General features: G+C 45.7%; 1 protein-coding gene across 2 annotated transcripts in view; it reads right to left on the bottom strand.

The window, feature by feature from the left end:
• Positions 1-23,366, bottom strand: part of LRP2 (LDL receptor related protein 2) — a 199,830-nt gene that overhangs the window by 13,280 nt on the left and 163,184 nt on the right. For both annotated transcript variants that reach the window (XM_040441900.1, XM_040441901.1), the window contains exons 58-68: positions 21,191-21,310; positions 19,152-19,268; positions 17,491-17,607; positions 14,822-14,959; positions 14,616-14,738; positions 7,330-7,458; positions 6,118-6,249; positions 4,544-4,675; positions 3,483-3,626; positions 1,465-1,630; positions 925-1,053 (exon numbers count right to left, since the gene is read on the bottom strand). In XM_040441900.1, coding sequence (XP_040297834.1) covers positions 925-1,053; positions 1,465-1,630; positions 3,483-3,626; positions 4,544-4,675; positions 6,118-6,249; positions 7,330-7,458; positions 14,616-14,738; positions 14,822-14,959; positions 17,491-17,607; positions 19,152-19,268; positions 21,191-21,310 — 1,447 coding nt within the window. The remainder of the gene's footprint in view (positions 1-924; positions 1,054-1,464; positions 1,631-3,482; positions 3,627-4,543; positions 4,676-6,117; positions 6,250-7,329; positions 7,459-14,615; positions 14,739-14,821; positions 14,960-17,490; positions 17,608-19,151; positions 19,269-21,190; positions 21,311-23,366) is intronic.

Raw genomic sequence — 23,366 nt, 5'->3', positions numbered from 1 at the left:
CGAAGGGTGTTATCCTGGCAGTCCCATGGTATTCACCCATTAATCCCTGTACAGGGATCTGAACTTCGCTGCAGGTAATGTACCAGCCACTACCTCTTGGAGTAGTCTCCATTGGCTGCTGATTCACAGGGGTCAAGAGATACCGGTGCAAAACAACAAAGGGACAGAAAAAACTCATAGTCAGTAACAGGCCGGGGTCAGGGCAGGCAGAGGAGGTTCAGAATCAGGAACCAAGCTAGAAGATGGCAGCAAGAGGTGGATCTGGCCTGATTGGTAAGTTTAACAGCGCAGCAGCAGCTCGCTGCCACTGTATCACCAATATCTGGAGTGTCCCTGCTACCCTTCCAGATGAATTTTGAGTTTTATTTCTTTTATCATTGTGCATAGCAATCGCGTCTTCAACTATTCACCTCTTGTCTGATTCCACTTCAGTTAGTCATTATCTAGGGAGTCAATCATAGAAGCCATTAAGTACTAAGCCCAACAGAGTTTTTCAGCCCTTACCAAAGTTGCATGAAAGGGAGGTGATATAGGTGCAATTGTGCCGAGTGGCTGCTTCTCTACCAGGGTGTTGAAGACATCAGATCATTACAGACACTGGGAAATCACCTGTAATCAGTGGAGGGATCCAGTGGCAAGTGTTCAATTCTCCTGCAGCGCCACCGCAGGAGAAATAAGGGATTACAAAATTCCCTTTGAAATCCTCAGCCTGTTTGTGTAAGGCAATTATGTGCTGCTATAGATCCTCACTAATAGATGATAGTTCTGAATAGAAGTTCTCCACTAGTTAGCCAGGGCTTATAAATGTGTTTTCTAAACCTCAAACCAGAGAGTGTTCCAATGCAGAAGAAATGCCCCATTAAACTATAAAGTGACACGTATGAACAACCTTTAGGTCCGACTTAGATGGTAGTAATAGCTTACCCCAGCTCTGGATTGACAGCAATGGCGGCTGGCTGGTCCACTTGAGTGTAAATGAGCCACTTTCTATATCTTCCATCCAGTTTTGCTACTTCTATACGATTTGTTCCAGCATCAGTCCAATAAATGTGTCTAATTAGTAATAGAAGGAATATTGATTGGTTTGGACGTGCCAAGTGTTTTTCCATTCTTGGTTCAGATTACATTTTGTCACTGAGCGGATCAGCTTGACAGTAAGTATAAGGCATCAATTAGTAAAATAATTTATAAATGCATTTACAAGTCAGCAAAAATTCTTCAAACTGAGCCAAATGTATAAAGTTAGTACAAGCGGCAACTTTCTGGTCACATTGGACCTTCTGAACTTTAGAATCAAAGGAGGAGCCGTCAGCTCCGACTGCCAGGATGAGGATGAAGCGGCCACAGTGTGGGGGCCCTGTAGGTCCTTCACAGCTTCTTTCATGCACTTTTCCCCTCCGGACCACATCAGGATGGGAACACAGACATTAATGATAATAAATAATTAGAGCTTGGATACAATACCTTCCAACCCAGTCCACGGCTAGTCCATCTGGATTCACAATGTAGCGCAAGTTCATATCGACATCCTTTACCATATTATTACCATAATCCTCAAAGGTAGGTATATAAGCCCGCCTGATGGATCCAAACTCAGAGCCCTGCCCACGAATGCTGTAGTATACAACACCTTTTGGACAAAGAAAACATAATGTTGCAATATATTAGCAAAGAGGCAAAAACAAACAAACAATAGAATTGACTGAAATAATAATAGAAGTAATAACTGCACGGTCATATCGATAATCAGTATTATTATTATATGTCATTGAGAGCGTCTGAATGTCAAAGTCATCTGGCCTTCACATTAGTTGGAACTACAAGTCCCAGCATATATTGTTGGCCTGTGGCGTGCCTGGACCTTGGTCAAGCTCATCTTAACAAAGTTTATACATAACGCAGAATTGAGCCAGCGGCGGCTAGTAAATGCTGAAGATATGTTCGCCATCTAAAATGAAAAATAAAGAAACTTTTACCAACTTTGTATTGGTTAAGAATATCTTACTGTTCTGTGTATGCAGCTCCTTTGCAGATTGATGTGCATCTATGGCAGGGCTGGCCAACCTGCGGCTCTCCAGCTGTTGCAAAACTACAATTCCCACCATGCCCTGTTGTAGGCCGAAAGCTGTAAGCAGTCTAGGCATGCTGGGAGTTGTAGTTTTGCAACAGCTGGAGAGCCACAGGTTGGCCATTCCTGATCTATGGTATCAACTTCCAAACACATTGTGTCGAGTCTGATCCTGCAGTCACACTATGGAATGTGGATAGGAAAAAGTTGGAAACAGACAGAAGGAGCATGACTGCAGGATCAGACTACACAAAGTGTCTTGTAGTCTGTTAACCAGGAGAAGCATAGATCTGCGGAGGAGCTGCAAACACAAAACAGTGTCGCTCATTTTAGGCCACATTCACACTTGTGTTGTGGCTTCCTTTCATAATGGAATCCACAACCCTCTGCTAGATCTGTTATATGGCAGATACCTCAGTGCTGGATGACTCAGGGGCTGTTGGGTTCGGGCATGGTGTATAACAGAGTCTGTGACATCACCTCCAACGCAGATGTTAAACTGGGGCTTTAATGCATCAGGGCAATAACAAAAATTGTTTGCAAAGAGGTTGTATGTTTCAAACCTATTCCCTAATCACAAGACAACGGGATAAGAGTCTGATCAACAGGAATCCGACCGCTGGGACTCTCACCAATCATGAGAACGAGGGTCCTGAGTGGCAGTCGAGTTTCCTCTCCATTCACTGGATTGGTCCTTTCTTTGACATAGATGAATGAAGTAGCAACTTGCCTGGTTGACTGCACCTCCCTGCATATGAGGAGGCGACAAACCCCCCATCTTATGATCAGCAAGAGTCCCAGCAGTCAGACCCCCACGATTAGGACATTTATTCCCTAACCTGTGTATAGGGGAAAAGTTTAAAACTTGGTGATCCCCTTTAAAAGAAGCCCTCGTGGTCACGTGAGTTTTGCAAACGTAAAAACCGTTTACTGTGATGTAAAGCAATGGTAGCTTAGCTGTGGAAGATGTGATAACATTGTATTGATAATTTCATTGCAAGCAGAGGTTTTTATTATAATGTCGATGATATTATTATTGAGACTTCAAGTCATATTTCTCATCTTGGAAAACGGCTGCCCCCTTGTGGACCAGAATGTATCTTTGTAAACACGTACATGCATTGCAGCAACAACACGATCAAGGAATATAATGACTATATTACTAGAACGGTGGGGGTCCTACCCCCATGACCATGAGATTCTGGGCCCCAAATCCCATGGAGCCGACCTAAAATGAACAGAGCAGGTGGTTGGAAATACACACAGCCGCTCCATTCATTTCTATTGGAGATTTGCGTAAATAGCCGAGTACAGCATTATTGGTAGGTGGGGGGCACTATTATGTCTTTTGCATTGGGGCCCGGGAACTTCACCTCTCTAGAGGTATGGATTTTGTTAACATAGTCACACTTACTGAGGTCTATTCCCTCAGGATCCCAGTCATAGTCCAAGGCTTGGATGTGCTGCTGATTCTCAATATAATCGAAGTATTGCTCGGAAGACAGATTGTATCTCCTTATCCGTACATTGTCCGGCAGCAGCAGAATCGGGGGGTTACCTGTGATATAAAATAAATAAAAGAAACCATATAGCGGTAAGAAGACGCTATAGACAACATGTTATATTAATGTGGCCCCCCCCTACAGGGTGCCTAAAGAAAAGCACTTTTATACGTGGTACTTCACATTATCATTGTACAATGCTGTAACATAATTATGGTCCAGGAGAAGACAACCCCACCTGGAGATGACGTAAGTCTATCTCCTTACGGGATGATTTACAAATAACCTGTTAGATCTTATTAAATGATATGTCCTGTGTAATTAATGCTAGCAACAAAGATTATGATGCAATAGTGTGGATCAGGGGCGGATTGGCCATAGACCTTACAGGGAAATTTCCTGTTGGGCCAATGCCCAGGAGGCCGCCCAAGCCCCCCATCTCTGCCGTTGGCTGGGTACATAATAAGCTGGGTACATGACCTCCTGAATTCCTGATGTCCCACATCTCACCTCCTGAGCCTCCTGCTCCATATCCTAATCAGAGACAACTGGAGAAGGAGGTGAGAAAATAGCCTCTACTGATGGCCAACTCAGAGGGATAGCTTTTGGAGCAATATATTGTGCGGCACTGTGGTATTTTGCACTATGGTGTTGCTGACCCCCTACTTTTCTTGCCCCGCCTCCTGTCAATTTAGACCCTCCTAGAATATGGGGCTACTTTTAGGTATTTTTTTCCAGGGCCACTTTAGGTTCCCAATCTGCCCCTGGTGTGGATGCTCTATAAATATATATATATATATATATATATATATATATATATATATATATACAGTTTATTGGTATAAGGAGCAGCCAACAACTTTATTGGTTCTGACCTATCACACCAAAAATAAGCTGGACCATGCTGGCATCAAATGCATTGGAGAAGTGACACCATTAGACCAGTGGTGACCTCTTCTACATCTGTTCTTACCCTCAGCTGCACATTGTTTTCCATGTTCGTCTCCAACAGATCTAAATCCTTCAGAGCAGAAACATTCATAACTTCCTTTGGAGTTCCTACAGTCTTGTGGACACATTCCATATATATCGCACTCATTAATATCTGAAAATAGAAAGAAGGCAGGTTTGTAAGGAGCAGAAGAACATAGTCCATATGGCCTGGCACTGCACTGCTTACCGTCACACTGGCATAGTGTTAGAGGCAGCGTACTGCATACAGGTTTATACAGCTTAGTGTATTACTCGCTGTACAAATCCACATGCAGTGAGCACCCCCTAGTGGTGGCTGTATATAGCCATACTTTTGTCGCTTGACTGTCTGAAAGTAGGATTTAAAGGGGAATTCCCATCCGGACATCTATGTCAAGAATCAGTCCTCATCATATGCAACAGGAAATGGAAAGCACAACATTCTCCATTCACCTTAATGAGATTTTGGAAAATAGCCAAGAAAAAAAAAGCATGGAGCCAATAAACTTTATGGAATTAACTCTAACAAAGAAATAATACACGGGGTGGGGCTCTCAGTGATTTGTGTGAACGCTCCTGAATCCATTAATCTAGTATTTTGTAATGGGTGACCCTGCAATCTAGGATGGATTCAATCTGTAGTTAACAGCAGGGGGCCCACAATAGATTACCTAAAAATACACTTTAAAGAATTATTCCTATCTTATAATGTGATGGTATATCAGTAGAATATGCCTTAAAGGGGTTGTCTCACTTAATTCATGGCATATTGGGAGGATAGGCCACCAATGTCAGATATATCTGCAGAACAGGACCCCCGAAGTGAACGGAGTATACTCATCGTTCTCTATTAATTTCTATCAGAGTTCCCGAAAATAGCCAAGCGCTCACTACAGCAGTCCCATAGAGGTGAATGAAGCAGTAGTCTCGCTTGCGCTGTGCCCTCACCATTGACTCCTATGGGACTTCTGAAAATAGTGGCTTGCGCTATTTTTGGAACTGCCATAGAAATAAATGGAATACACGCCATGCATGTGCAGTGTGGCCTCCTTCGTTTTGGGGGCCCCGCTCTCTAGATAGGTGGGGCCTGCACCTATCGGACATTGGTGGCATATCCTAATTTCTGAGGTGGCACCTTTAACTTTATGATTGGTAGGGGGGGGGGGTTCTGACCTCTGGGATCCCTACTGATCCTGAGAGGAGAAAGGAGACTTAGTACTGGTTTAGCTCTGTGTTGAATGTTACGTTTTTCCTGCCCAGCGACCTGACTGTGCAGGAACTGAACAGGAACTTGCATGTCCTATCAGTTACCTTACATCTGGTGGCATTAGAGGCCCAGCTTTCTTTTCTTTTTGGAAAGAGAGTGAATTTGCATTATTATTATTTTCCAGAGCAGCACTGCATGGCCTATAGGACTCCTTACACCTATTAGGTGCTCTCCATAATCCATAAGGAGAAACATGACACCCAGGATCCTATCAATTAGCACCATGACAATAACCCTTTGATGACGCAGAATCCAGATTATCCCAACATGTCCCTTTGCTATCATTCAAATCATCAGAGGCCACCTACCATCACAAGAATTGCGATCGGTCTCGCTGGCCTTGTACCCTGGTCGGCAGGAACAGATAAATCCCCCTTCAGCGAGGTTAGTGCAGTTATGTTCACAGATATTTTCTCCACAGTGACGTCCAGTACCTACGTCTACAGAAATATAAAAAAAACACATAAATGTCCGCTTCTACGAGTTCCAAAGGACAAAGAAACCCCTGTGCAGTCTTAAAGGGGTCGTCTCACTTCAGCAGATTGCATTTATCATGTAGAGAATGTTAATACAAGGCAATAATACAAGTTAATACGAGCCACTTACTAATGTATTGTGATTGTCCATATTGCTTCCTGCTGGCTTCATTCATTTTTCCATCACATTATACCCTGTTCGTTTCTATGGTTACGGCCACCCTGAAATCCAGTAGCGGTGGTCGGGCTTCCTCACTATAGGAAAAAGAGCCAGTCTATGCTCACTCCCATGGTCCTGGACACCAGAAAGCCGGAGCTTTTTCCTATGGTGTGCAAGCACGACCACTGCTGCTGGATTGCAGGGTGGTTCTAACCATGGAAACGAGCAGTGTGTAATGCGATGGAAAAATGAATCCAGCCAGCAAAGGAGGGAATATGGACAATCACAATACATTAGTATTTAAGGGCTCTATAGATACCAGACAGAAATGATAAATTTGCAAATTTTGTGATTATATGACCTGCCAACGCTCCTGAGATGTCTGTTTTAGTAGACATTGTGCCATTTCTCACTTAGGCCCCTTGGACACGACCGTATGGCTTTTTCAGTATTTTGCGGTCCGCAAAAAACGGATCCGCAAAAATTACGGATGACGTCCATGTGCATTTCGTTTTTTGCAGAACGGAACAGCTGGCCCAATTTTTTTTGCGGAGCCATTGAAATTAATGGTTCTGTATACGGTCCGTATACGGAACGCAAAAAACGGAACATAAACGGAAAAAGAAACGTTTGTGTGCAAGAGGCCATAAAAGGATTTTCTGAGAGTTTTTACTGATGACCTTTCTGTGATGTGCCCCTATACAGGCGGTCATTGTCAGCGCTGACTGAAATGGTAACGCCCAGTTGTAAATTTACTCATATATTTCGAGAAGGAATAATACAACGAAGCATTCTGAGAAATACTTCCACATTACAAAAAAAACTTTGATGGAAAAAAAAACTGGAATAGTATTAATAAATATGTGAATGACAGATAGACTTACTGCACCCAATTTCATCCGAGCTATCCTCACAGTCATCATAGTTATCGCACACATAGTGATGGGAGATGCAGTGGTAGTTGCCGCACTTGTATTCATCCTCTGTGCATGGTCTTGGGGTGGGAGGTCTGCCTGTAGACACAGGACGGGATTTCATGTTTAGATCCTACTTTTACGTTTGAAAGCAATGGAAATTCTAGTATAAAGTACAGACCAAAAGTTTGGACACACCTTCTCATTCAAAGAGTTTTCTTTATTTTCATGACTATGAAGGCATCAAAACTATGAATTAACACATGTGGAATTATATACATAACAAACAAGTGTGAAACAACTGAAAATATGTCATAGTCTAGGTTCTTCAAAGTAGCCACCTTTTGCTTTGATTACTGCTTTGCACACTCTTGGCATTCTCTTGATGAGCTTCAAGAGGTAGTCCCCTGAAATGGTCTTCCAACAGTCTTGAAGGAGTTCCCAGAGATGCTTAGCACTTGGTCCTTTTTCCTTCACTCTGCGGTTCAGCTCACCCCAAACCATCTCGATTGGGTTCAGGTCCGGTGACTGTGTGTCATGGTCTTACCTTCTTGCTGTTCTCCTTCGTTTGACATGTGCTGGCGGCCATCTTGGTTTCTGGGTTTCTTGTAGCCTTCCACCCTGCGGCTCCTCCTTCCCACTGGGAGGAGCTGGATGCCTAGCTCATATATATAGGAGGTCTGTGGCTTCAGTTCCTTGCTTGGTCCTCCTGTGTTCACATGCTTCTAAGACTGCTGCTGCTTCTGGTTCCTGATCCTGGCTTCGTCTGACTACCCTGCTGGTTCCTGATCCTGGCTTCGTCTGACTACCCTGCTGGTTCCTGATCCTGGCTTCGTCTGACTACCCTTCTGGTTCCTGATCTCTGGCCTCTCAAAGACTCTGCTTCGGTTTCACCATTCGTTTGGACTTTTGCTTTACAGCTTTATTTTCAATAAAGCCTTCTTATTTTCACTTATCTCTTGTTGTACGTCTGGTTCATGGTTCCGTGACATTAGGACCAAGCCATGAGTTCTGACGGTACAGGGCCATCCTCGCTACCCATGCTGGTTGCCAGACTTGATCAGCAGGATCACCTGTTGGGTCGGTTCGCTGTGGCGTTGCAAACCCTGCTTGAACGCACGGCTCATTTCGCTCCCGTTGCCGATGGGTCGGTTGTCGCTCCTACTGCCGCTCCGGTTGTTGCGCCAGAGTCTACCCCGACACCTGTTGTTGCGCCTGCGGTGTTTCGGGGTATGACCGGTTCTGCCCCTCTTCCACAGCGCTTTGGGGGAGAGCCAACTCAGTGCCGAGGTTTCCTTAACCAGGTGGGCATTTATTTCGAGTTGCTGCCACATGCCTTTCCTACTGAGAGATCTAAGGTGGGCTTCTTGATCTCGCTGCTCTCGGACAAGGCCTTGGCCTGGGCCAGCCCTTTATGGGAGAACAACAATCCGGTGGTTGCCGAGTTTTCCGGTTTTGTTGCTTCTCTTCGGAAGGTATTCGATGTGCCGGCTCGTGCTGCCTCTGCCGCGAAGCTCCTTATGTCCATCAGACAGGGTTCACGATCCGTAGCTGAATACGCCATTGAGTTTCGTACCCTGGCAGCAGAGGTGGGCTGGAATAATGAGGCTCTGGTCGCTGCTTTCTCTCATGGTCTCTCGGATGCCTTGAAGGATGAGGTTGCAGCTAAGGACCTACCAGTGGAGCTCGAGTCTCTTATTTCTTTCCTGATTTTGATTGACACCAGACTCAGGGAGAGACCTTCCTTTAAGGAGAGCCTGCGGAGGTCTTCTAACAGATTGGCGCCTACGTTTGCTGTCCCACCCGTGCCTCCCTCTCCTCCCACGCCTCCTGGGGATGACTTGTCTGGGGGTGAACCCATGCAGCTGGGGTTTGCTCGCCTGTCCGAGGGGGAGAGGGTACTCCGGAGACGCGAGGGTCGATGCATGTACTGTGGTCTCGGTGGGCATTTTCGGTTGGCATGTCCGAACCGTCCGGGAAACGCTCGTACCTGAGATCCTGTCGGGGGCAGATCTTGGGTGGAGTCTCCTCGTCCCCGGTTTCCCGTGTTGACAAACCACTGATCACTGTTGTCCTCTCCTGGGTCGGGGGCTCGGTGACTACCCAGGCGTTGGTGGACTCTGGTGCTGGTGGTTTGTTCATTGATAGTGTGTTCGCTGCCGCCAATTCCATTCCTCTGCAGGCTCGAGGTTCCCCACTGGCTCTTGAGGCGATAGACGGCAGACCCCTTCTGTCGTTACACGTGACTCATGAGACCCTTCCAGTGGGGATAGCCATTGGTGCCGTTCACAGAGAGTCGGTCTGCCTCCAGGTTATTTCGTCTCCACACTACTCGGTGGTCTTGGGGTACCCCTGGCTCCAGAAGCATAATCCGACTTTCGATTGGAGATCGGCCGAGATCCTCTCGTGGTCACCGCAGTGTGGGGCTAGTTGCATCCATGGGTCTGTCAAGTTGCTGTGTACTTCCTCAGACTCTCTGTTGCCTCCTGAATACGAGGAGTACCGGGATATATTCGATAAGGTGCGCGCGGTTGCCCTACCTCCGCACCGCCCATACGATTGTGCCATAGAGTTACAACCTGGTGCCGTTCCTCCTCGTGGCAAAGTCTATCCACTGTCGGTAGCGGAGAATGAGGCCATGGAGGAGTACGTGAGGGAGGCGCTTTCACGCGGACACATTCGCAAATCCTCGTCCCCGGCAGGGGCTGGATTTTTCTTTGTGAAAAAGAAGGGCGGTGAGTTGAGGCCTTGCATCGATTACAGGGGTCTCAATCGCATCACGATCAAGAACGCTTACCCGATACCCTTGATTTCCGAGCTGTTCGATCGCCTTAAAGGGGCCACGGTCTTTACCAAACTCGACCTGAGGGCGGCATATAACCTGGTAAGGATCAAGGCGGGCGATGAGTGGAAGACCGCGTTTAACACCAGGACCGGTCATTATGAATCCTTGGTTATGCCCTTTGGGTTGTGCAATGCGCCCGCAGTCTTTCAGGAATTCATCAACGATGTTTTCCGTGACCTGTTGCAGCAGTGTGTGGTGGTCTATTTGGATGACATCTTGGTATATTCTGAATCCATGGAGGCCCACATTCTGGATGTCAGACGAGTGTTGCAACGGTTACGAGAGAACAAGCTGTTCGGTAAGCTTGAGAAATGCGAATTTCACCGATCGCAGGTAACCTTCTTAGGTTACATCATTTCCGCTGAGGGGTTCTCCATGGATCCTGAGAAGGTTTCGGCTGTCTTACAGTGGCCCCAGCCCAGTGGTCTTCGTTCCCTGCAGCGCTTTTTGGGCTTCGCCAATTATTATCGGAAGTTCATCAGGGACTTTTCCATGCTGGCCAAGCCTCTCACGGATCTGACCAGGAAGGGCAGTAATTCCCAGGTCTGGCCGCTCGAGGCCATCCGAGCTTTTGAGGCCCTAAAGTCCGCTTTTGTGTCGGCTCCGATTCTGTCGCATCCCAACCCTGGGTTGCCCTTTGTCCTCGAGGTGGACGCGTCTGAGACGGGAGTAGGCGCCCTTCTGTCTCAGCGTAGAACACCAGAGGGTCCTCTGCTTCCTTGTGGGTTTTACTCCCGGAAACTGTCTTCCGCGGAGTGCAACTATCAGATTGGTGACAGGGAGTTATTGGCCATCGTGCAGGCCCTTAAAGAATGGAGGCACTTGCTCGAGGGTTCGGTGGTTCCGGTTCTCATCCTGACGGACCATAAGAATCTGACCTACCTTTCTGAGGCCAAGAGATTGACACCACGTCAGGCCAGATGGGCTCTGTTCTTGTCACGTTTTAATTACGTGGTCTCCTACCTACCCGGTTCCAAGAACATCAGGGCGGATGCCCTATCACGGCAGTACTCCGAGCTGTCCAGGGAGGAGTCGATTCCGACTTCGGTCATACCTCCGAATCAGATCCTGGCCGCCATTCGCACCAGCCTGACCTCTCCCCTGGGTGAGCAGATTTTGGCGGCTCAATCTGGTGCTCCCTCTGGGAGACCCAACGGCAGATGTTTTGTGCCTGAGGAGTTGCGCACTCGGTTGTTGCGAACCTACCATAACTCCAAGACCGCGGGGCATCCTGGAAAGAATCAGCTGTCCTGGGCTGTTTCACGTCTGTTCTGGTGGCCTTCCCTACGTTCCGACATCGCCGCATATGTAGCGGCATGCTCCGTTTGTGCCCAGAGTAAGTCCCCTCGGCACCTTCCGTTGGGCCTTCTGCAACCCATAGCCACCGGGGAGCGCCCATGGTCACACCTGGGGATGGATTTCATTGTGGACCTCCCTGCATCCCGAGGCCATACGGTCATTCTCATGATTGTGGATCGGTTTTCCAAAATGTGCCACTGTGTTCCTCTCAAGAAGTTACCCTCTGCACAAGAGTTGGCCACGATTTTTGCCAGGGAGGTCTTCCGGTTGCACGGTTTGCCCAAGGAGATTGTGTCGGATCGGGGGAGTCAGTTTGTGTCCAGGTTCTGGCGCGCCTTTTGCTCCCAGTTGGGGATTCATCTCTCCTTCTCCTCGGCCTACCACCCTCAGTCCAATGGGGCCGCAGAACGATCCAATCAGGCCTTGGAGCAATTCCTTCGTTGCTATGTCTCCGATCACCAAGACAATTGGGTTGACCTTCTGCCTTGGGCTGAGTTTGCCAGGAACACGGCGGTGAACTCTTCCTCTGGGACGTCTCCCTTCATGGCCAATTATGGGTTCCAACCTGCCGTGTTACCGGAGGTATTCTCTCCCCAGGATATTCCGGCTGTGGAGGATCACCTTTCCGTCCTACGTGCTTCTTGGGTACAGATCCAGAAGTCCCTTGAGGCCTCTGCGCAGCGCCAGAGACTACAGGCTGATCGCAGACGAGCGCCTGCTTCTTCCTACCAGGTCGGAGACCGTGTATGGTTGTCCACCCGCAACCTCAACCTTCGAGTGCCCACTCCCAAGCTGGCGCCTCGCTTTGTTGGTCCCTTCCGAGTGCTTCGCAGGGTAAACCCGGTAGCCTATGCCCTTGCGCTTCCTCCTGGCATGCGGATCTCTAACGTGTTTCATGTCTCTCTGTTGAAGCCACTGGTGTGTAATCGTTTCACTTCCTCGGTTCCTCGGCCTCGTCCGGTCCGAGTGGGCAATCATGAGGAGTATGAGGTGAGCAATATCCTGGACTCACGCCTGGTCCGCGGTCGGGTGCAGTTTTTGGTCCATTGGCGTGGTTATGGTCCAGAGGAGCGTTCCTGGGTTTCCTCCGCAGATGTCCATGCTCCTGCCTTGCTCCGAGCCTTCCACGCACGCTTCCCTCAGAAACCGTTTTTTGCTCCGCGGAGGAGGGGCCTTTGAGGGGGAGGTACTGTCATGGTCTTACCTTCTTGCTGTTCTCCTTCGTTTGACATGTGCTGGCGGCCATCTTGGTTTCTGGGTTTCTTGTAGCCTTCCACCCTGCGGCTCCTCCTTCCCACTGGGAGGAGCTGGATGCCTAGCTCATATATATAGGAGGTCTGTGGCTTCAGTTCCTTGCTTGGTCCTCCTGTGTTCACATGCTTCTAAGACTGCTGCTGCTTCTGGTTCCTGATCCTGGCTTCGTCTGACTACCCTGCTGGTTCCTGATCCTGGCTTCGTCTGACTACCCTGCTGGTTCCTGATCCTGGCTTCGTCTGACTACCCTTCTGGTTCCTGATCTCTGGCCTCTCAAAGACTCTGCTTCGGTTTCACCATTCGTTTGGACTTTTGCTTTACAGCTTTATTTTCAATAAAGCCTTCTTATTTTCACTTATCTCTTGTTGTACGTCTGGTTCATGGTTCCGTGACACTGTGGAGGCCAGGTCATCTGGCGCAGCACCCCACCACTCTCCTTCATGGTCAAATAGCCCTTACTTTCAAAGTTTTCCCAAATTTTCGGCTGACTGACTGACCTTCATTTCTTAAAGTAATGATGGCCACTAGTTTTTCTTTACTTAGCTGCTTTTTTCTTGCCATAATACAAATTCTAACAGTCTATTCAGTAGGACTATCAGCTGTGTATCCACCTGAGTTCTCCTCAACGCCACTGATGGTCCCAACCCCATTTATAAGGCAAGAAACCCCACTTATTAAACCTGACAGGGCACACCTGTGAAGTGAAAACCATTTCAGTGGACTACCTCTTGAAGCTCATCAAGAGAATGCCAAGAGTGTGCAAAGCAGTAATCAAAGCAAAAGGTGGCTACTTTGAAGAACCTAGAATATGACATATTTTCAGTTGTTTCACACTTGTTTGTTATGTATATAATTCCACATGTGTTAATTCATAGTTTTGATGCCTTCAGTGTGAATCTTTATTTTCTTCACGAAAATAAAGAAAACTCTTTGAATGAGAAGGTGTGTCCAAACTTTTGGTCTGTACTGTACATGGAGATGATAAAAACTAGAAATAACTAAAAAAGTGGTAGAGCGTAAGTTAGACAAAGTGAATTTAACATTGCTTATCTATTTACAATAAAATTATGTTGTGAATAGTGAATTTCTTAAAATTCGTTTCAGATTTATTTCGGTCCAAATAAATTCATCCAAAATCGAAAATGCTCCAATTGCCCTGAAAAGTTGTGTATTAGGGCTCTTTCACACGAGCGGATCCCGAAAGAGAGCCAAGCCCCGTTCCGGACAGCAGAGACACGGAGCATTAACATGACTGATAATGCTCCGTGCCTCGATGTGATCTTTTTACTACAAAATCATGGTGACAACTTTATCTCATTGTGATTTTGTAGTAAAAAGGTCACAGAGAGGCAAAGAGCATTATCAGTCATGTTAATGCTTCGTGTCTCTGCTGTCCGGAGCGGGGTTTGGCACTCTATCACGCAGAGGATTACCCGCACACGCATCCGCTCGTGTGAAAGAGCCCTAAGACACTCTAAGGTCTCCTTGGACTGTATCCAACCCCTTTGCGTTACTGATGCCATGACAGCATTAGTAATGTGATAAGTATGGCTTTGAGTAAAGGGATGGGAGCCGGTGGTAACAAGCAGTCTGATTAGGTTAATAACACACCGCAGTGTGTTAAAAAATGGTTCAAAAATGATGGGTTGGCTGATGCCTTCTTCTCTGTTTTCTGATCTGTAAAATGCTGGCCAACAAAATGTCAAACGTTTTGGATTCGCCCAAAATTTTATTTTGGGGAAAATTTGTAATAAATGCAATTTGTGTTGAATCGATTCGCTCTTCTGTGTGGCTTACAATCGCATTGCTGGCGCAATATATTAAATGAAAATGCGGTAAGCTGCCAGGAGAAACTTACATTGCTCCTCAGTCTCATCGCTTCCGTCGCCACAATCGTCCACGGTGTTGCATACCTCATGTCTGTAGATGCAGCGGTTGTTGCTACATCGAAATCGGAAGGGAGGCTCACAAGGGATGTCCACTGCAAATAGAAACGAGGCTTAGAAGACGTAACGGGATCACCGACTACCCCAGAGAGATCTCTACACACAGGATTATACTTACGGCAAAGGTTCAGTTCTTCATCAGAATCATCTCCGCAGTCATTGTCTCCATCACACTTCCAGTATGGCAAGATGCAGATATGGTTCCTACACTCAAACATGGATGGAGGGCAGTACGTTCCATTTGGAAAGAGGGTTGCTAAGATGATAGATAGTAATACAGTAAATGTCTTGAGCTTGAGTCTAGTTGTATAGAAAGTTATTTATGTCATAAATAAGGCATAATCAATCGTAAAGGTACTGGGGGAAATTTACTAAAACTGACCCACCCTGGGAGGAGTGCACCAGTGTCCTTCACCCCTCCAGATCAACAGAGCACATGAGAAAAATAACCTGGAAGGGGTTGACTGGTTTACATCTATAAATGACCCATCCTTAGCATAGCTCATCAATATCAGATTGGTGGGGGCCTGACTCCCGACACCACCACGATCAGTTCTTTTGGGCAGCCAAGACCCTGGTAAGTATACAATCTATGGATCTGAATCTCATATTGATGAACTATCCTGAGAATAGGTCATTAATATCGGTAGCCTGGACACCCCCTTTAAGGCCTGAAACAATGTCCAGTACAATGTAAAAAGAAATATGGTTTAAAAAAAACACATGCTATAGAGATTACAATACAATAGACCATGCTACAGATCAGAAACAGGTTCTATAAGGGACTATTTGCCACATTCATTGCAGCTAAATCCATATGTGTGAAGGCAGCCTGAAGAACACTAAACTTGATGGATACCTTTTGTACATCTGCTCTGCACCTGATTCTGAACCTATTTCCCGTCTCAGGCTATGAGAAGGCTTTCACACGAGCGTATTTGCAATCCGTATATTTTATGTGCCGGAATCCGCTGCTAATGTTAATGAATAGAGCTATTCACATAGGCGTATAATCTCCATCAGTATTTGAAATCCGCAGCATGTCCACAGTTTGAAAGTATTTGTTTCCAAATATGCCCATTATAGTCTCTGGGAGTGCACCAAAAATGCAGGGAGGAAGGAATATGCATATACATCCTAATGAAATACTGAAGCAATACTGATGATAATACTGATGGTAATACTGATGGTATATCATCTGGAATCTGTGCCTAGGGGCAGTTTGGGAACTTAAAGTGGCCCTGGAAAAAAACATAAAAGTGGCCCCATGTTGTAGGCTGGTCCAAATTGACAGAAGAAGGGGCAACACAAGTCGGCAGGGACAACAGAAGTAGCCAGGGCTTGCAATACCATAGTGCAGCACAAAATACCGCCCCAGCAGAATCAAATGCCACAGGGCAGCACAAAATACTGCCTCTCTCACCACATTATCCAACTGTATCAATGTCCTGAGGATTATAATACAGTTGAGTTCAGGAGGGCACTTGTGGCCGTTAAGCATCAGATCATTATGCACCTGGCCTGTGGCCAACAGGACGGCTTGAGTTGCCCCCTGGGAATTGGCCCACGGGGAAATTTCCCTGTAAGGTCTATGGCCAATCTACCCATCTGTGCCTAATTCAGAGCCAGAATATGGATGGACTTCAATATGCTCTTGTGAAAGCGGCCTTTGTAAAGAAATGATTGATATCAAGTCCATAAAAAAAGAATTGCCACCATGATTTAAAACCTTAGCTCCTCCTGCACTGTTCATACGATCAACCCTTTGAGATGCCATCTAGTGGACAGAATTGTCACCACATGCTTAAAAAATTCTTGGTTCTTGGTTCGATTAATGCCCGGTTTCAATTTGACTGTACTTGGGTGAAATAATGCCTCAAAAACAGTTAAAGTTAAACAAGCGTGAATAATGAGAAGTTGTCCTACAACCAATTAACTCTTCGTGTCATTTTTAGAGTAATTGCACAAGCTGCGGTGCCTGCATACTGATGATAGAACATGGTTTTTTAACTTCATAATTTCTATTGAAACATTTCTCATTCTAATTAATTCCTAATTATCCCCAATCCTGTTTTTAAATTGCATGTTGCCTAGCAGAATACAATTATATTTTTATTTTATTACCCTAGTACTATCTATTTCTATAATACCACAAAAGCTCTTTATATGCACATTATATACGTGAAAGCTTCCCTTTACTCTATTATGGCTTCATTATGAATTTTTAGAGGTTCACTGAAACCTCCCGAACGTACTATCAAAATTACTCTATTCTGTAAAATTTGATCCAATTTTTGGCATAAATATAGCTTCCACACAGTGCTATGAACGTATGGCCAAATGGCTACATGCAACAAAATTGCGCAGCCATCGGCTACCATGAGTCGGGGTGGTTTAGCCATATGTGCACAGCCGCATGGTCTAACTAGACCCATTTTATAGTTGCCATCTAGTTGTCTAGATTAAACTCCATCTGAAGCCATTGAGTTCTTCGAGGCTGATGATCAAATATGTATGGGGACTACTGACAGTTCCACAATATCCGCTGTCAGGACAAAAAAAAATATAAAATACCTGACAGGTTGGATTTCCTGGGAGATAAGTATCCACATGGGCCGATACACAGGGCAATGATTGGGAACAAATCGTTCATTCCCGACCATTGCCAGACATATTTGGCTGCATTTACACGCAGCAATTGTTTGCTATCGACACAAAATGATCCAACCAGCTTTTGACTGCAGTAACATTGAAAGTATGAAGTCCCAAGGACACAGTGATACTTACGGCAAGTTATTTCATCTGAAAAGTCTAGACAGTCAGCTGTTCCATCACATCTAAATCGCTCAGAGACACAATGTCCACTATTACATTGGAAATACCCAGGATGGCAGGTCCTCATTTCTACAACAGAACAAAAATGCATCGCTATGTCAGAAATAATAGATCAATGGTGAAAAGCCGCCCCAGGAGAATATATCAGGATCAAATGCATTATTTGCTCATGTAAATATAGTTTAAACGTCATTTTACAGTCTATTTAGATGTCAGTCAATTTATAAATACATTACATATCAGATCGTATTATGCAGAGCTGCATTCACAAATCTACTGGCTGTCATTGGAAACAGTCAACAGGCTTGTTGTCAGAAACACCCCTAATAGTTCAGCTGAAATACAAGTGGTTATTTTTTCCCCTATATTAGATCACTATGCAGTGCCTGCTGTAAAAGATGTTCTTCCCTGAATATAACTCGATAGAATAAGCCTCGACAAGGACATTGAGCAGGCAAGAAATGAAAGATTTGTGCTCTAAAGCTTACAGAAGTTTAGTATATTAGGATCTATACAATATATGTGCAGTGTCCTACTGCTATGCCAGTGCTTGCCCTGCAAATGGGGTTTACAAGCAATTTGATGTTTATGTTGCAACAAGATCAAAAATGTGATTTAATGTAATTCTGCATTTTCCTGGAAAAGGCAGATAAAAATGAATAGCCACTAGGTGGAGCTGTATGCTTTTCCTCATAGGAAGGAGAAGTTAGAACAGTCTAGAGACAGACATGGACCCGTGGATAGCTGTGAAATCAGAAAGATTCTGTGTAGAGACAGTGAAATTATGTCTGGACAATGATGAGTGTAGAAGCAAAGATATTTTTGGGAAGCATGCCAGTGCCAAAAAGAGGTGCAAGTAGAAGCTCTGTGGAGGTAAACTGCTTCACAATAATCTTATGGACTCCACAGCAGACACTGACCAGAAAGAGACAGACTTCCAGCCCTGGACAAGCTTAAACAAGACAAAATCCGGATATGCCCACCATACTACACCCCTATTGTAGATGCCTATGCAAAGGTCAGCTAGAGAAATGCAGTGTGAGGAAAAATTACTTAGCCTGTTAACTTTAACTGCAGCAGTGTACCCTGTATGAACTGTGGAAATTGCACTCTGTGTACGAACTGCCAGTCCATGCATGCTGAAAACTGTATTTGATGTGCTTGAACTTGTTCTACTGAATAATTGTGTAATGATTGCCACCTCCACCGATGCAGAAGATCCTGACTTCCACCTAACAATTCCTCACCATCAAGGGGGCCCGAATCACCATCAGGCAGGAGAAACCCCAGAACAAGGGTGTGCCTTAAAGGTAAGAAAGGTGCGCCCCTCCCATCACTGCACAGCCCAGGGGAGCGTCAGAGTAAGTAACTTCATCCAGTATTCTTGCAACTATCACTCCTATGCTCTCCTGGCCTCGCTGCATATGCATTTACAAAGTTACTAAACTCTGTATGTACAATTATCTTATATATAAACTGTAAACTAGACTGCAAGATAAGCTGCTTGCAGCTCTACCATGGTCAAAACGGCAATGAAACAAAATGAGAGAGACACGTGCGCATTACATTCACAAAGCATCACTGCAGAATCCCGATATGTGCTATTTACACACCACAATCTCTCTCATCGGAGTTATCTTCGCAGTCATTGTCGTGATCACAGAGCCAGCGGCTGGGAATACAGTGAAGATTATCACATCGGAATTCACTTTCTGTGCACTCCCGGGGGCCTGCAATAAGCATTTGAACGTTAATAGGTGGACACATATTCAGACACATGTGCTGACATTTGTCCAGCATTTTCTCTCGCTCGGAGAATCATAGCTTTTTTTCTAAGGCTACTTTCACGCCAGTGTTTTTGTTGGATCCGGCAGGGTTCAGCAAAAACGCTTCCGTTACTGATAATACAACCGTCTGCATCCGTTATGAACAGATCCGGTTGTATCATCTTTAACATACCCAAGACGGATCCGTCTTGAACTCCATTGAATGTCAATGGGGGACGGATCCGTTTTTTTTTTATTGTGTCAGATTGTGTCAGAGAAAACTGATCCGTCCCCATTGACTTGCATTGTGGGTCATCCGTTTTGCTCCGCATCCAAGGACGGAAAGCAAACCGCTGCATGCCGGTATGAGAACGAAACGGAATGCATTTTGGAGCACTCCGTTCTGTTCACTTACGTTTTGTCCCCATTGACAATGAATGGGGACAAAACTGAAGCGTTTTTTTTTTCGGTATTGAGACCCTATGACAGATTTCAATACTATAATACTAAAATATTAACGCTAGTGTGAAAGTAGCTTAAAGAGGACCTTTCACCTGTATAAACGATGTTAACTGAGTATGCTGCCATATAGAGCGGCGCCCGGGGATCTCACTGCACTTAATATTATCCCCGGGCGCCGCTCCGTTCTCCCGTTCTAGGCTCCGGTACCTTTGCTTCTTAAGTTATAGTAGGTGGGTCTTCTCTTGTCCTGTGGGCGTCTCCTTCTCCTAGGCTGACGCGCTGGCCAATCGCAGCGCACAGCTCACAGCCTGGGAGAAAAAAACCTCCCAGGCTGTGAGCTGTGCGCTGCGATTGGCCAGCGCTCAGCCTAGGAGAAGGAGACGCCCACAGGACAAGAGAAGACCCACCTACTATAACTTAAGAAGCAAAGGTACCGGAGCCTAGAACGGGAGAACGGAGCGGCGCCCGGGGATAATATTAAGTGCAGTGAGATCCCCGGGCGCCGCTCTATATGGCAGCATACTCAGTTAACATCGTTTATACAGGTGAAAGGTCCTCTTTAAGGGCTGATTCACACGAGCGAGTACATTTTTTGGGGATTACGCTCCGTGTGTGAGTGTGATCCTCCGCTCTGGACTTGCAGGAGCGCACGGCGTTATCATGATTTATAACGCTATGTGTCTCTGCTTGACCTTATTTCTACAGAATCGTACTGACAGCTTTATGTCACTATGATTCTGTGGAAAAAGGCCATGCAGAGACACACAGCATTATAAATCATGATAACGCCGTGCGCTCCTGCAAGTCTAGAGCGGAGGATCACACTCACACACGGAGCGTAATCCCCAAAAAATGGACTCGCTCGTGTGAATCAGCCCTAACTCAATGTAGTTCAGAGCTGAGTTTGCAATGTGACACAGTCCATGGTTTCACACAGCAGTTTACAACAAAATGCACATCAGAGGTCTGTACATGAGGTGAAAATATCAGCAAGGGTTTAAGGCCAAATTATTGCAAATCTGCTGCAGCATGCCCGTTATGTTGCAGATTTTCAGTGTGGATTTTGTGGCAAACGTTGCCACGCCTGCGCCTACTATTACACAGTGTTTCAGGAAACAAAAATACCCTGAATTATTCCATCATCCCATTTACAACAGCATAACATCTGGCTAGAGCAGTAATAAACAGTAATAACAAAAATTAGTAATATCTGCCAATGGAAATAAAGAAATGACGAAAAAAAAAAAAAAAATTCCAGATATGGGCTGATCATTGGGTAAATAAAACCTAAATACATATTTTATCTATGGTAGAAAATGGGACCAAACGGGTCTATAACGGCTAGATTCCTGTTACTCTTGGCTCAAATAACACAAAAATCTGAGGATATAACAAAACTGAACAACTCAAATCAAGCTACTCACTGCAGTTGCGCTCATCAGATCCATCCCCACAGTCATCATCTCTATCGCATTTCCAACGCAGAGGAATACAGCGGTGATTTTCACAGCGAAAGTCCCCGAGTGGATCACATGTTCTCTGTTCTGCAAATTCCAATCATTCACAGGTAGGATTTGCTGGTTCAATGACCGTAATGATTATACAAGTATTTTGTTAAGCTCTAAATGGTTTAATAGTCATTGGCATACAGCCCTGGAGAGAAAATACAGGCTAATTTCTTTCTGAAGGGAACCACCGACTTTGCTTCATGAGGCTTGTCCCAATAACAACGAACTGAACGTTAATAAAATAATTCATCTTTTTGACTTTGATTCAGTCAGACTGGTGGAAAGAGAAGACATTAACGTTGCTTATATAGCACCGACATACTCTGCAGCTCCGAACAGAGACTGGCACCAGTCCGTTCCTGACCAAGATGGGGCTCACAATTTAATTTCCTTCTTAGAAACACAAGAGATGATGTGGCGAAACCAACCTCGCCACTGGGTTTTGGAGGGGCCTGGCTACCAGCCTCTTGCCTCAGGATTATGGCCCATACTAACTTTAAAGGAGAAGACAGACCGGCCGCACAGCTTAAATCTGTGGAACTGTTTTGGGCAGGAAAGCCATGCTTGCTGTCGGCCAAAAGTGACTTCCATGGAATTTGGGAACCCCTACTCGGATCTGGGGGATTTTTGGATATGTTGTTCACCCAGATCAGAGCTATCCATGGATGTATACATTATGGGGATATGTGGGGTTTTGAGGTGTGTGACAGAACCATCTGTCTTTGGAATTGTAGTGTATGTTATGTGAGGGTACCCAGATAGCTAATTTTATTGTATTCGTGTAGTCTGAGTGCCATTCACCTGAGCTATCTGGAGATATGTTAAATGTCTGTGTTTACTGTAAGGAATGTGACATTGCATGTTTAAATGGTGATTTCTGTCCTGTTGTCCCCACATGTGTATTGGCGATTTCCCTTTGTCCTGAGAGATAATTCAATTAGTCCTCGGGTGTCTCCAGGGCAGAGAGGAGGAAACCATGATGCATTGTGGGGATGTATTGTGTCTGTGTATCTGAATTGCTGCATATCTGTCCTGTGTCACAGTCTTCCATCTGGTCCCCTAGGGGAGTGTCCATCAGATGGGGACCTGCATAAATACGGGCGGGTAGCCCTCAATAAAGAGTTCTTGTTTTTACCCTTTACCAAGTTGAGGCTGGTGTTTGGGTAACTGATCGACACTGGGGGATTGCTATACGCTGAAGATTTGCTATACTCCCCTGGCATAACTACTAGCTCTTGTAAGAGCTGTTCCTGCTCTCTGGATTAAGGAAAGGTTCACCCACTGGAGCCTGGAGCCTTGTCATAATAGGTCCAGGGTGGGTAGGAGACGGTGAGACCTCAACCAAGCTTCGACGGTTCATGGGGTCTGCAGCGCTTACGGTGTCAAGTGGAGTGCTTGGAGTCCTCGGGAAGCACTAGGAGCTTCTATCGACGGAGGTACCCGGTCGGGGTGCTAGGAAATCCGTTACAGATGATATCATATAAAGCCAATATCTATCAGTAAGTTTTTATAGTGTGGGGGGGGGTGGAACCATCACAGGCACAGAGAGGACCTACACATTAGAGAGGACCTACACATTATGTATTGATGGGGCTGAATATTTGGGTTGTTCTCTTTTGAGATCTTTGGATGTTCTTGTCTGGTTAAAATGTATTTGATCTGTGTGATCTAACCTGCTCTAAGGCCCCCTTCACACGGGCATCGCGGGTGAGGGCCAGGTGGTTATAAGGGAAAAAAATAGCATTTTTTAATACAGAATGCAAAGTCCGATGTCAATTGAAGGTTAAAAAATAATAAAAACATAACTCACCTCATCCACTTGATCGCGCAGCCGGAATCCTCTTTGCTCTTCTTGAAGGACCTGCAAAAGGACCTTCTCTGACGTCATCGCGCTCACCATGTGGTGAGCACGGTGACGTCAGCACAGGTCCTGCTAATTGAAGATAGAAGGTCCTTCTATCTTCAATCAGCAGGACCTGCGCTGACGTCACCACGCTCACCACATGTGAGCATAATGACATCAGAGAAGGTCCTTTTGCAGGTCCTTCAAGAAGAGCAAAGAAGAGGATCCCGGCTGCGCGATTAAAGTGGA

The sequence above is a fragment of the Bufo bufo genome, chromosome 7, assembly GCF_905171765.1.
Source record: "Bufo bufo chromosome 7, aBufBuf1.1, whole genome shotgun sequence".
NCBI classification, from domain to species: Eukaryota; Metazoa; Chordata; class Amphibia; order Anura; family Bufonidae; genus Bufo; species Bufo bufo.
The sequence above is the reverse complement of the archived record's forward strand: the minus strand, read 5'-3'. Positions and strand labels throughout refer to the sequence as shown.